The sequence below is a fragment of the Narcine bancroftii genome, chromosome 6 (genome assembly GCF_036971445.1).
Source record: "Narcine bancroftii isolate sNarBan1 chromosome 6, sNarBan1.hap1, whole genome shotgun sequence".
Lineage (NCBI taxonomy): Eukaryota > Metazoa > Chordata > Chondrichthyes > Torpediniformes > Narcinidae > Narcine > Narcine bancroftii.
In genome coordinates this window covers 232,546,368-232,558,995 of record NC_091474.1, presented here as the reverse complement: position 1 = coordinate 232,558,995, position 12,628 = coordinate 232,546,368, and the positions used below count along the sequence as shown (strand labels likewise).

At 46.9% G+C, this 12,628-nt stretch overlaps 1 protein-coding gene across 1 annotated transcript in view; it reads right to left on the bottom strand.

Moving 5' to 3' along the window:
* The window catches only part of LOC138737128 (myelin and lymphocyte protein-like), a 33,416-nt gene that overhangs the window by 9,789 nt on the left and 10,999 nt on the right, over positions 1-12,628 (bottom strand). The window contains exon 2 of the mRNA XM_069887680.1: positions 5,089-5,256. Within this exon, the coding sequence (XP_069743781.1) occupies positions 5,089-5,256 (168 nt within the window). The remainder of the gene's footprint in view (positions 1-5,088; positions 5,257-12,628) is intronic.

Sequence of the window (12,628 nt, the reverse complement as noted above, 5' to 3'; positions counted from 1 at the left end):
CTTAGCCTACTTCCCATAAGGAGATGTGCTGGTGACATATCACAATCGAGCGGCGTTGTGCGGTATACTAGTGTACTCTGGTAGAAGTCCGTTCCACTGTCTTTTGCCCTGTACATCAGTCTTTTCACTGTCTGTACCGATTTTTCCTGAGATCATTGGACTGTGGAAAATGAGGACTTGATGTGATGTGTACAAAGTCTCACTCTTTGGCAAACTCTTGGAACTTTAAATTGCAAAATTGGGGTCCATTGTCTGTGAAGACCTCATTTGCCACACCATGTCTGGAGAATATGGCTTTCATACCTGTTATTACAGCATCTGCAGTGGTGGTCTTAAGTCTACACACCTCTGGATACAGTCTGTGGTAGTCCTTCTGTTGATATTCGAATAGATCAGCGCCTACTTTCTGGAAAGTTCTGTGTGGTGCTGGGTGTGACTTTAATGGTTCTGCAAGATTTCTTGCTTGATATTTCTGGCATATTGTACAGTTTGACACTTCATTTGTTGTATCATTGTTGATTCCTGGCCAGTACAGCACCTCTCATGCTCTTTTTCTTACACTTTTTAGTTCCAAGATGTCCTTCATGGATCCTTTTTAGCACCTCTTTTCTCAGATTCTTTGGGATAAGGATTTTACTTCCTTTGTAGATGATGTCTTCAACCACTGATAGTTCCTCCCTGCAGTTCTAGTACTCTGCAACATCAGGTGGGCAGTCCTGCTTCATGTTGGCCCATCCATCCAAGATGCTTTTTCTCAGTTGTCCCAGTGTTTCATCTTTGTTTGTCTCTGACTTTGAGCTCCATTTTTGCATCTGATATGGGCAGTGAACTTGTGATCATGTCCACGAAGGTGTTCACGTCTTCATCCATTTTGGTGTTTGTGGGCTCTCCAATGTCAACAGCTCTAGACAATGTGTCTACCATGTACATTAGCTTACCTGGAGTGTACGCTACATTCAATGTATAGCATTGCAGTCTAATCGTCATTCTTTGTATTCTCAGTGGACATTCATTTAATGGCTTTTGGAACAATGGAATCAAGGGCTTCTGGTCAGTCTCTACACTGATTGCTTGTCCTGACACAACCTGATGAAATCTCTCACAGGCGTATGTGATGCTGATCAGCTCCTTTTCAATTTGAGTGTATCGCTTCTCCGCGTCTGTCATTGAGCCTGTTGCATACATGATGGGTTGCCAATCATCATATTTTTGCAGATGAACTGCACCAAGTCCACTATATAATGCATCTGATGATATCTTGACAGGTCTCGGTGGGTCGTAAAATCTCAGAACTGGTTCCTCTGTGAGCAGTTTCTTTAGTTCGGTCCATGACTTTTCACGCTCCTGATTCCACTCCCATTCAATGTTCTTTTCTGTTAGTCTTCTCAATGGAGCCATCTTTTCTGAGAGGTTGCATATGAATTTACCCATATAGTTGACCATTCCATTAAACTTCTGTATGTCCTTTATGCCTTGTGGCCTTGGCATGTTCCCAATAGCGGACACCTTTCTGGGATCTGGTCTGATGCCCTCACTGCCAATAATATCTCCTACAAATGTTAGTTCTGTCACCCCGAGCTGGCATTTCTCTCTATTCAGCTTCAGGTTTCCTTTCCTTGTTACTTCCTCCATTTTCCTTTGTCTCTCATCCTGCTCCATTCTCACGGTTCCCCAGACTATGATGTCATCCATTGAGGTATCAACTCCGTCCGGGTGCTCATAGACCACATGGATAGTTTTGTGATACATTTCAGGACCTGAGGCAACTCCGAATGGTCACCTTAGGAATCTGTATCTGCCAAATGGACTATTGAACGTGCACAGTCTTGAACTTGCTTCATCCAATTTTAACTGGCAAAATCCTGATGATGCATCTAACTTGCTGAAAAACTTTGCATTTACAAACTGTGACATGATTTCTTCACGCGTCGGAAGCTTAAAATGTTCTCTCTTTATTGCTCTGTTTAGATCTCTTGGATCCAGGCAAATTCTAAGCTTTCCATTCTTTTTGTCCACAACAACGAGTGAATTCACCCACCTGTTGGCTCATCTATCTTCTGAATCACATTCAGGCTTTCCATCCTGTCCAACCCTACCTTTAGTTGCTTTTGAACTGCAAATATAACTTTTCTGCATGGATGTATTATCGAAGGCACAAGTTTATCCACTCTGATCGTGTGTTCTCCTGGAAGGCAGCCTAGATCCTGAAAAAGGTCATTGTACTTCATCATGAGTTCATCATAGACTGTCTCTCCTTCGCTTTCCACAATGAGGACTCTTTTTACCAGGTTCAGTTTTTCACAGGCAGTTAAACCTAGTATGGCCTGTACATCACTTGGTACCACGTTGAATGTTAGCTTGTGCTCTTTGTCCTTGTGTTTCACTTTGACCATGTATTCTCCTTGCCCTGGTATATTGGTACCTGAATATCCTGTCACCTTCAATTTTTTTCCTTACATCTTTGGTCTGGGTCTAATTTTTTTTAAATCAGTCTCTGATATCACTTTAATTTGTGCTCCAGTATCAAATTTAACTGAAATGTATATGTCATTCATTTTTAATCTCAATATCCAGGCTCTGTTTTCTTTCTTGTTTTCAGTCACAGCATCTACATAGATTTCCTCTATCTCCCTTTCATCTACTGCATGAACCTTGCTTTGTTGCACTTGGTTTCTATAGCAACGGGCATAATGGTTGCTTTTGTTACACATATTGCATGTTTTACCATAAGCTGGACACTTTTTTGGTAGGTGTTGTGTACAGCATCGACAACATGGATTTCGATTGTCCCTTTCATTTTTGTTTCCTGGCCATGCCTCTCTTTCCACTTTGGCGCATTTTTTGTTAAACAGTTTATGTCTGTTCTTGCTCACTGCATCTACGTTGCAGCTAGTTTCACTGAACAGCTCTTTTGCCTGCAATTTTACAGTTTCTGCAGCCCTACAGAGTGCTATGGCTTTTTCCAGGTCTAGATTTTGCTCTCTTAGAAGTCTTTCCCTTAGACAATTATCTGGAATACCACACACAAATCTATCTTTTATCAGTCAGTCTGTCCACCAGATTCACACTTTTTGATTCTTTTTCTCAATTCAGTCACATACTGATCAATACTTTCTTCCGTTTTCAGTAAACTTGTTAAAAATCTGTGCCTCTCAAATTTCATGTTATGTTTAGGTATGCAGTGTGCCTCAAACTGTTCCATTATTTTTTCCAGTTTCATTTTGTCCCCTTCAGCAGCAAATGTGAAGTTATTATACACATCCAGGGCTTCATCACCCACGACATGTAAGAAAACTGATGCATTCACTTTATCAGTTTTCTCGTCAGCTCTGACTGCCACTAAATACAATCCAAAATACTGTTTAAATCTGTTCCAATTTTCAGCCACTTTAACTGTCAGCTGAAGTTTCACTGCTGGATGTAATCCTTCCATTTTTCCACTTTGTTATCTTCTCCTTACTGATCAGTTGCTGACTTTAGATTTTACCTTTGAAAGTATTTCCTTCTAATTTGCTTCAGCCCACTTCTGACACCATGTTTCATCTTGTACTCATATGTGTGTGTTCTTAAGACAACACTTAGATGAAGGAAAAAGTTCTTTAATTTAAAATTGATGTTAGCAGCACCATGAGGCTGCAAGCCTCCATTACAGATCTGCATACTGTGTGCGTCATCCCCCTGCTGGCAGCCAAGTCTAATCAAACAGTAAGGCATTGCTAGTTGCCATGCAAATATGATCTGTATCATTACCAGCACCCGTCTGCTTTTTACTCATTCCTTGAAGAAGGGATCAGGCTTGAAATGTCGATTATATTATCTTTATCTCCGGTGGATGCTGTGAGACCTGCTGAGATCCCCCAGCATTTTTGTATTTTTACCACAATCTGCAGATTTTTGTGTTTCGCATGGTCTCACCAACTCCTCAATCATGAGCTCTCATATTTTGAATCAAACAATGCTTTGCTGTTAAACTCATTTGCTCCCAAAACACTTTTTTTCTTGCTATTTATTTATTGATAAGCTGTAGGTACTCCTTGCAAGAGTAGCCTTCGTTGCCTTCTGCCAATCATCCTCGAGAAGGTGAAATGGCCTTCTTGTAATAACAAATAGGAGCAGGAGTTGGCCCTCTGGCCCGTCGAGTCTGCTCCGCCATTCAATGTGATCATGGCTGACCTGATAATATGCTCATTTCCATCTACCTCCAAATATTGCTTAATTCCCTTACGATGTAAAAATCTATCCAGCCCCTTGTACTGAGGTTACCTCCACTGCTTCAATGGGCAGTAAATTCCATAGATTCACCAACCTTTGGGAAAAGCAGTTCCTCCCCACTCTGTCCTAAATCTACAACCCTGAATCTTGAGGCTATACCCCCTAGTTCTCGTCTCCCCCACTAATGGAAACAACTTACCTACCTCCATCTTATCTATGCCTTTAATAATTTTATGTTCCATAAGATCCCCTCTCACTCTTCTAAATTCCAGTCAGTGCAGTCCCAGGTGGCTCAATCTCTCTTCACAGGCGAACCCCTTCATCCCTGGAATCATCCTGGTGAACCTCCTCCAAAGCCAGTCCATCCTTCCTCAAGTAAGGAGACCAGAACTGCATGTAGCAAGCGTGGGGAGTTGGCCATCTGGTGAAGGTACTCCCACAGGGTGACAAGGAGAGGACTGCAGGATCTCTGACCCAGCAACAATGTCGGAGCAGCGATGTAAAATAAACTCCGCCCCCTCCCCATACCTGCCAGAACTTGCCAGTTGAGTTTGTGTGTTGCGAGGATTGGCAAACTGAGTGCTGGAGGGCGCCAATTTAAAACTTTTGTATTTTTTACCTATTTGCTTTCCGCGAGTTTTTTTTGCCAGTTGCTTGAATTCCAGATAACGAGTTTTACCGTACTTCCAAGACAAAGTGGGGCATGATTTGGTGTTCCCTCTAACTGCTTCTACCTCAGCGGTCTATGTCTTAGATAACCCTCAGCAGTTTGAAGGCCACTTTTTACACTTGATCTCATTATTTCAGTAAATAACCCAATGACTCAGCTTGGCAATAAAGCCCCCAAGGTGATCAAAGGACGTCACAGACCCTTACCAAGAAGCACCACGCCGATGAATTTCGGGGCAACCCAAAGAGGTAGCAGAAGAGCAGCAGCAGCGTTAACGCGAACAAGAGAAGAGAAACAAATATCACCCAACCGAGAGTATCTGGATCGTAAACCTTGATGGAAGCCACCAGAATCCAGACTAAGCCACCGAAGACCTGGAGGAAGAGAAAAAAAAAATTAGTATTGACTTTAACGGTTCCCTGACTTCTCCTGCATAATTATTTAACTGAGGCACCAAGAAAACCTGGTTGCAAACAATATTGGTCCCATTTGTGGACAGGGTGACCTTTGATCTCTGGTAGAAATTGCTCCTCTCCATCCCCCAATGCTGCGGCCACTGCCCTCTGCTGAACATTATCAACAACCTGGCATCCACGAGGAATCGAGTGGACCTGTGGCTGACAACCTCCTGTGATGAATCTGTGTCATGCTGTCAGTCTTTTGGTATACTTAGTCTGCTCTACTGATATTGGACAAGTATTATCTTTACCACTAAAGACTCTCCCCTTGGCTATAACTGTGTATGCACCCATTATCATTCAATATTGTACTACTTAGTTTCTACTAATAAAAGCCATGATTCCTGGTTAACTGCACAGCCTTCGATTTCTTCATTAACCGGCACTTCACCTCCCTCCACTCTCTCCCACCACACGAGGCTTAGGCTATTCAGCCCATCGAGTCTGCCCATCATTCTTCCTGTGACCAAATTCATCTTAATGACTTGGATAAGGTTGCAGCTTAAAGGCACCGTATGCGCATCTTTTCAATGATTAATTTTGGCATCTGTCAACGTGACTCTCACATCAGAGTCAAATCAGAATATTATTGTCGTGTACGTCACAAAATTTGTTGATCTGCGGCATCACAGAGCAAACATTTCGACAAACCACCTTACAAAATAAAAAAAAAATGCAAGTAAAAGAAAATGCAAAGTACAGAGGTGTCTTTGGTTCATTGTTTATTCAGGAATCTGATGGCGGGGGGGGGGGGGGGAAAGAAGCTGTCCTTGTGCCGCTGAGTGCTCGTCTTCAGGCTCCTGTACCTTTTTCCCGATGGTAGCAGAGTAAAGAGGGCCATGGTCTGGGTGGTGGGGAGCCTTGGAGGATAGAGGCTGCTTTTTTAAGACACCGCCTCATGTAGATGTCCTCGATGGAATGAAGTCTGGGGCCTGTGATGTCGCAGGCCGAGTTAACAACCCTCCGGAGTTTATTCTTGTCCTGAGAGTTGGCACCTCTATACTAGGCAGTGATGCAACCAGCCAGAATGCTCTCCACAGTGCACCTGCGGAAGTTTACGAGTGTCTTTGTTGACATGCTGAATCTCCTGAAACTCCTCATAAAGCCTAAACACTCAGTTGGCCATTATGCAGCAAAGATAAAGGCACATAACCAACATTTTGGCTTGAGCCCTTCATCAAGGTATGAACAAATGTCAGCAGGTGCCTGAACAAAATGGTGTGGCTGGGGAGTGGAGCATGGTCCCAAAGGCATGCGGTAATAGGTGGATAAAGGAGGGAGGGCTCACCAGCAAGCAGGGGGTGGAGGGAGGGCTCAAGTCTGAAACATTGGTTATGTATTTTTATCTTTGTTACATAAAGTACACTGCTTGACCTGTTTAGTTTCTCCAGTGTTGTTTTTAACTTTAACCACTGTAAGACTGTGACAGAGTATACAGAAATGTTTTTGGGAGATAAATTGGGAAAGGTTTGTTAGAGTAGGTCTTATGCAAACACTTTAAAATAGATCTTATTTGAAATACTGGAGCTATGCTCGACATAGTGGCTTCTCACACCTTTTTGCAAGTGCTTTGAAGAGGGCTCAAGAGATGTCACTAATGGGTTGTTGTTTACAAAATCCACAGTTGGAAGAGAATGCTGGCACCACTATTGGCTGCAGGAGAGTTTTGCTGTTGTAAGACAGTCATGTGGTTTTGCAAGCAAAGAGAGTCAAACAGGCTTTCTCTGAGAGTGTGTGTGTGTGTGTGTGTGTGTGTGTGTGTGTGTGTGTGTGTGTGTGTGTGAGTGTGTGAGTGTGAGAGAGAGAGATCGAGAGAGAGAGAAGTAGAAATCACTTGACAGTGTCAGCCAGCAGAAGTTGCTGAAACTGGAACAGGACAAGCTGGCAAGCTTTTGGAATATAGCCTGATTGAAGCCCTTGTGGTTCATACAAGAGGAGAGGATTGGCTGTCTAATGTTTCACTTGGAATAAGAGAAACAGAAAGGAACACTGTGATGACCTGAAAGAAAGAGGTTATCATCTGGAGAACTCTGAAGGGGCAAGTTTCATCAGGAAGACACTGGAGTGTAGTTGTGGATGTCCTTGAACAACAAATCTCTCTCTGAAAACCAACAAGAACCTTCCTGAGCGGATACTATTTACTTTTCAAGCACCAAAGCTGGTGAACTTTATACATGCTTGTGGTGGTACACCACTGGCCTACTGCAGGGGGCAACCTCTGCAAAAGAGAATGGGAACAAGACAACACCTGGCCAGCTGTCAATCAGCCAACCTGAATGGACCAAGCCCCACCTGGTCAGGTGTCAATCACTTTCTGGGATATAAGCCTGAGCCGGCCCTTCGAAGACACTCTCAGAGTTTACAGCAGACAGCACCACACTCTCACAACTGGCTCTGTGGAGTTTTACGTCGAATAAAGCCTGTTGTCCAGTCTTTTGGTTTTGTGTGTTTGCTTCTGACCGACAGTGCACCACAATTTATTCAATGTAAAATTTTACAAGCTGCTATGGAAAAGCTCCTGAGTGCAGGGAGCCTCGAGATCGACCCACGCCACCCGGAACCACAAACACATGTCGAGATCTGGAGGCACACGGTCGAAGCGATCATCGAAGCTCACACTGACGACATCCTGGACTCCAATCAAAAGAGACTCATCTTACTCCGATCCAAGCTGGGTCCCTGAGCCTTCCAGGATCTCAAAGACTGCACTGGGTACTCGGAAGTGATGAGCACCCTTGAGGCCATGTACAAACCTCCCACAAATGTGGTATTTGCAAGGTACCTCCTGATTATCTGAGTCCAACAACCTGGGGAAGTGGCCTAGTCCTACTTGGGAGCTGAACCTGGGGTAAGAGAAAGGGAGGTCGAGTTATCAGGGATGCCTACATCTGAGGGCTATGTGCAAGGGCCACCAGGCAGAAGCTACTGGAAGAAAATATCTACTCACTGGCCAAAACAGTGGAAGTAGTTCAAACCCTGGAGGCAGTAGTTCAAACCCTGGAGGCAGCAGTCCTGCACCCTGAAGCCTTTGACTCCAGGCTCCCTCAGGCCTTTTCGTAGTCAGCACATTTGGCTGCTGTGGCCCTGGATCAAGCTGGGGAAGAAAACTTCACTGCTGCGGGCGCCCAGCACCCCTGTAAGTACTGTGGGTCCCGGTGTGGGTCTGATTGTTGATCACGCCAAAACTGCCCGGCCAAATCCCAATATTGCTCGAGGTCCAGCAAGAAAGGCCACTTTGCGAAAGTATGCCTCTCAAAGCCAATTGGCAGCTCAGCGGCCCTCTACAATCTTCCCCCCCTCCCTCACAGCCACTACCACATGCAACTGCCAGGCGGCGCCATTGCTCACGCAGCCACTTCCTGCCTCCCCAGCCCCGGCGACCCAACTTCCGGCCTTGATGGCAACAATCGCCACATGTGCACCATGTGCTTGGCCCAGCCCTCGCTCTTGCCAGCGCCACCCGCCAAAGACTACAACGACATCACTTCCGGTCGATGGAATAATGTCACTTCCACCAGCCGTGATGATGTCACCCTCCCCGACAGCCAGCAGAGTGATGTCACTTCCCCCGATGCACCGAGCGAAGCTGGAGAAGAAGGATGGCCATGCCTCACCCTCCCACGCGGTGCCACCATCGTGGACCAGACCGATACAGACACCTCCATCACCGAGGTCCCCCCAGGCTTCCAGCGACGATGACGTGGTCAACATAGGCGCTGAGCAGGCCACCCTACTGATGCACTCCATGCCTCTGGACGCTGCCAACCGCCGCACACCACACCCCACGACTACGGAGAGCACCACTGATTGACACTCACCTCTCACGATATCTTCAGTAGACTCTGACAACCACACCTCGCCTCCACTGTCGGGAAACGACGACTCGGATCCCGAGATGGTCCTAGCACCCACTACCCTGACCAGGAATATTCCTCACGAGTTTGGGCACTCCATCATGGACATTAAAATCAATGGACAGGTAAAAAAGTGTCTAATCGACAGTGGCAGCAAGAGTTTCATTCACTTGAGCGTGGCCCACTCACTAAAGCTAAAATTCCACCTCACCACCTTCTCTATCACTTTCGCCACCAAAGAATGGACTATCAATACCCTCGGGTACTGCTCGGCCGATCTGACTGTGCGAGGGGAGACATACACTGGGTTCAGGCCCCTGTTCATGCCCAAACTGCATCCCAGTCCTCCTGGGCTTAGACTTCCAGTGCCACCTGCAGAGCATCACCCTCGCCTTCGATGGGCCCCTACACCCAGTCACGCTCCACAGCACACCTTCCAACCAGCCCCGGCCAACCTGCAGCCTCTGCACCCTGCGCATTGCCCCTCCCGCCCTCTTCTCACACCTCACACCAGACTGCAAACTGATAGCCGCCAGAAGTAGGCGCTACTGCACAGTGGACAGAGAGTTCATTAGAGTGGATGTGCAGCGGCTTCTGGGGGAAGGTGTCATAGAGCCCAGTAACAGCCCTTGGATAGCCCAAGTCCTCATGGTCAAAGGAGGAAGCATGCCGAGGATCGTCATGGACTATAGCCAGACCATCAACCGGTACACCCAGTTGGACACCTATCCCTTACCAAGAATAGCCAACGTGGTCAACGAGATAGCCCGTTACCAGGTCTTCTCCACAATTGACCTGAAGTCGGCATATCACCAACTCCCCATCCACCCACAGGACAAGCCCTATACTGCCTTCGAAGCAGACGGGCCCCTCTACCAATTCTGCTGGGTTCTGTTTGGGGTCATGAATGGGGTCTCCATCTTCCAGCAGGAGATGGATCGAATGGTAGACCAGCACAAGCTAAAGGTGACTTTACTGTACCTGGATAATGTCACCATCTGGGGCCACGACCAGAAGGACCATGATGCCAACCTGGAGAAATTTCTCCTGACGGCCGAGGAGCTGAACCTAAATTACAACAAAGAGAAGTGCGTGTTCAGCACCACCCGCCTCGCCATCCTGGGGTACATCGTGGCTCATGGTGTAAACAGCCCAGATCCAGAACGGATGCACCTGTTAATGGAGCTGCCCCTCCCCACCATGCTCAAAGCCCTCCACATGTGCCTTGGCTTGTTCTCTCATTACTCCCAGTGGGTTCCCTGCTTCTCGGACAAGGTCTACCCACTGACCCAGGCCACCATATTTCCCCTCCCACCCAAGGCGCAGGGAGCCTTCACGCACACCAGGCAGGATATCACAGATGCCATGATGCATGGTCATAGACGAGTACTCCCGCTTCCCCTTTGCCATCCCTTGCCCAGACACCTCCACAGCTCCATCATTAGGGCACTGACACAGATTTTCACCATGTTTGGCTATCCTGCATTTATCCACAGAGATCGGAGGTCTAGCTTCATGAGTGAGGAACTGCGCCAGTACCTGACATCAAGGGGCATCGCGACTAGTTGCACAACTAGTTACAATCCGAGAGGTATCGGGCAAGTGGAATGCGAGAACAGGGTGATCTGGAAGGCAGTTCTTTTGGCTATTACGTCAAAAGGGTGGCCATAGAGTACTGGCAGGACGCTCTTCTGGACTTGCTCCATGCCATTCAGTCACTTCTGTGCACGGCTACAAACGTGACCCCTCACGAATGTCTGTTTTTGTTCCCCAGGAGATCGGCAATGGGAACGTCTCTCCTGGCATGGCTCGCGTCCCCGGGTCCGGTGCTCCTGCAAAGACTCGTGTGGGCGTACAAGGCCAAACCCCTGGTCGAGCAGGTATTCCTCCTACACGTGAACCACAACTATGCCTACGTTAGGTTCAGCAGGGGCACCGTCTCAATCAGGAACCTGGCACCGGCAGGAGCACCCACCATAACACAGCATCTAGGACCCCGCCGGCCTGACACACACCCCTGACCCCGAACAGCTAAGGGGCCACTCAAGACCTCTTTGGGCACTCTTTGCTACAAATGTGGGAGATGAACCTGCTCCCCTGACCATCCGATGCGATGCACACGACCTAACTCCGGCCTCACCTCCGCGCCGCACCTCACCAGCCGCTCTGGCCCCTGCCCCAAGCCCTCCCACACCCTCACCGACCAGTGTCCAGGAGCCAGTCCTGTGACGGTTGTAGAGACTCCGACTGTCGCTGGACCATTTTAATTTGTAAATATTGTATATGTTGTGGCTTTTACTGCAACTTCCCCCTCCCCCACCCCGGGTCAATTTTAAAGAAGGAGGTGAATGTGGTGGTAAACCACTGGCCTACTGCAGGGAGCAACCTCTATACCTGCAAAAGAGCATGGGGACAAGACAACACCTGGCCGGCTGTCAATCAGCCGACCTGAATGGACCAACCCGCCCACACCCCCCCCCCCCCACAACACCCTCGGTCGGGTGTCAATTACCCTCAGGGATATAAGCCTGAGCCGGCCCTTCGAAGTCACTCTCAGACTTCACAGCAGACAGCAGTACACTCTCACAGCTGGTTCTGTGGAGTTTTACGTCAAATAAAGCCTGTTGTACAGATTTTTGGTTTTGTGTGTTTGATTCTGACTGATAGCGCACCACAGTGTTAAATTCTGTGCTTAGTAGAAGAAATGCTTGCGACCAGTGAACTTGGAGGAATGAGAAGTGAAATTGGACTGTGAATCAAATAACTCACGTGCGCTTAGAATTAGAAGGGGGTTAAGTTAATAATAGATAGGTTAAAGTTTGATTCTGTTTTCATATTTCAAGATAATTAAAAGCAACTTTTGTTTAAGTAACCATTTGTCTTGGTGAATATCTACTGCTGCTGGGTTGTGGGGTCCTCTGGGCTCAGAACAAGACCTTCTTGTTTTACTTTTTTTCCTTACAAAGTGTAGCCATTGGCGAACCTTCCTATGGAGGTAACTTAAAAATGTGATCAAGCAGTCTTCCAAAAATCACTACTGTCTTCAAACCAAGGACCTGACTGGAATTTGAAGAGAGCAGTGATTTTGGATGCCTGCAAGGTTATAATCTAGTAGTAAAAACTTAGCCTTTCCCTGGAACTCCAGCTCTCTAGTCCTGTCAATTTTCTGATGAATTCTCTCTGCATTCCCACAGTTTTAGTTGTGAGCTCTGCCTCTAAACCTCCCCACCTTATGACCTCATTTGCACCTTTCACCACTCCCTTTGGACTACCTCATTGACTAGATGCTCCAAATCATACATTTTAACATCTCCATATTTGGTTCACTTTGTTACACACCCATGACCTGCTGTTGGAGTGGAGTGAAATAAATGACATTTCCATGCAACAGTTTCTCTCAGGTCCCCAACTGCTCGATAATATTAACCTATGGC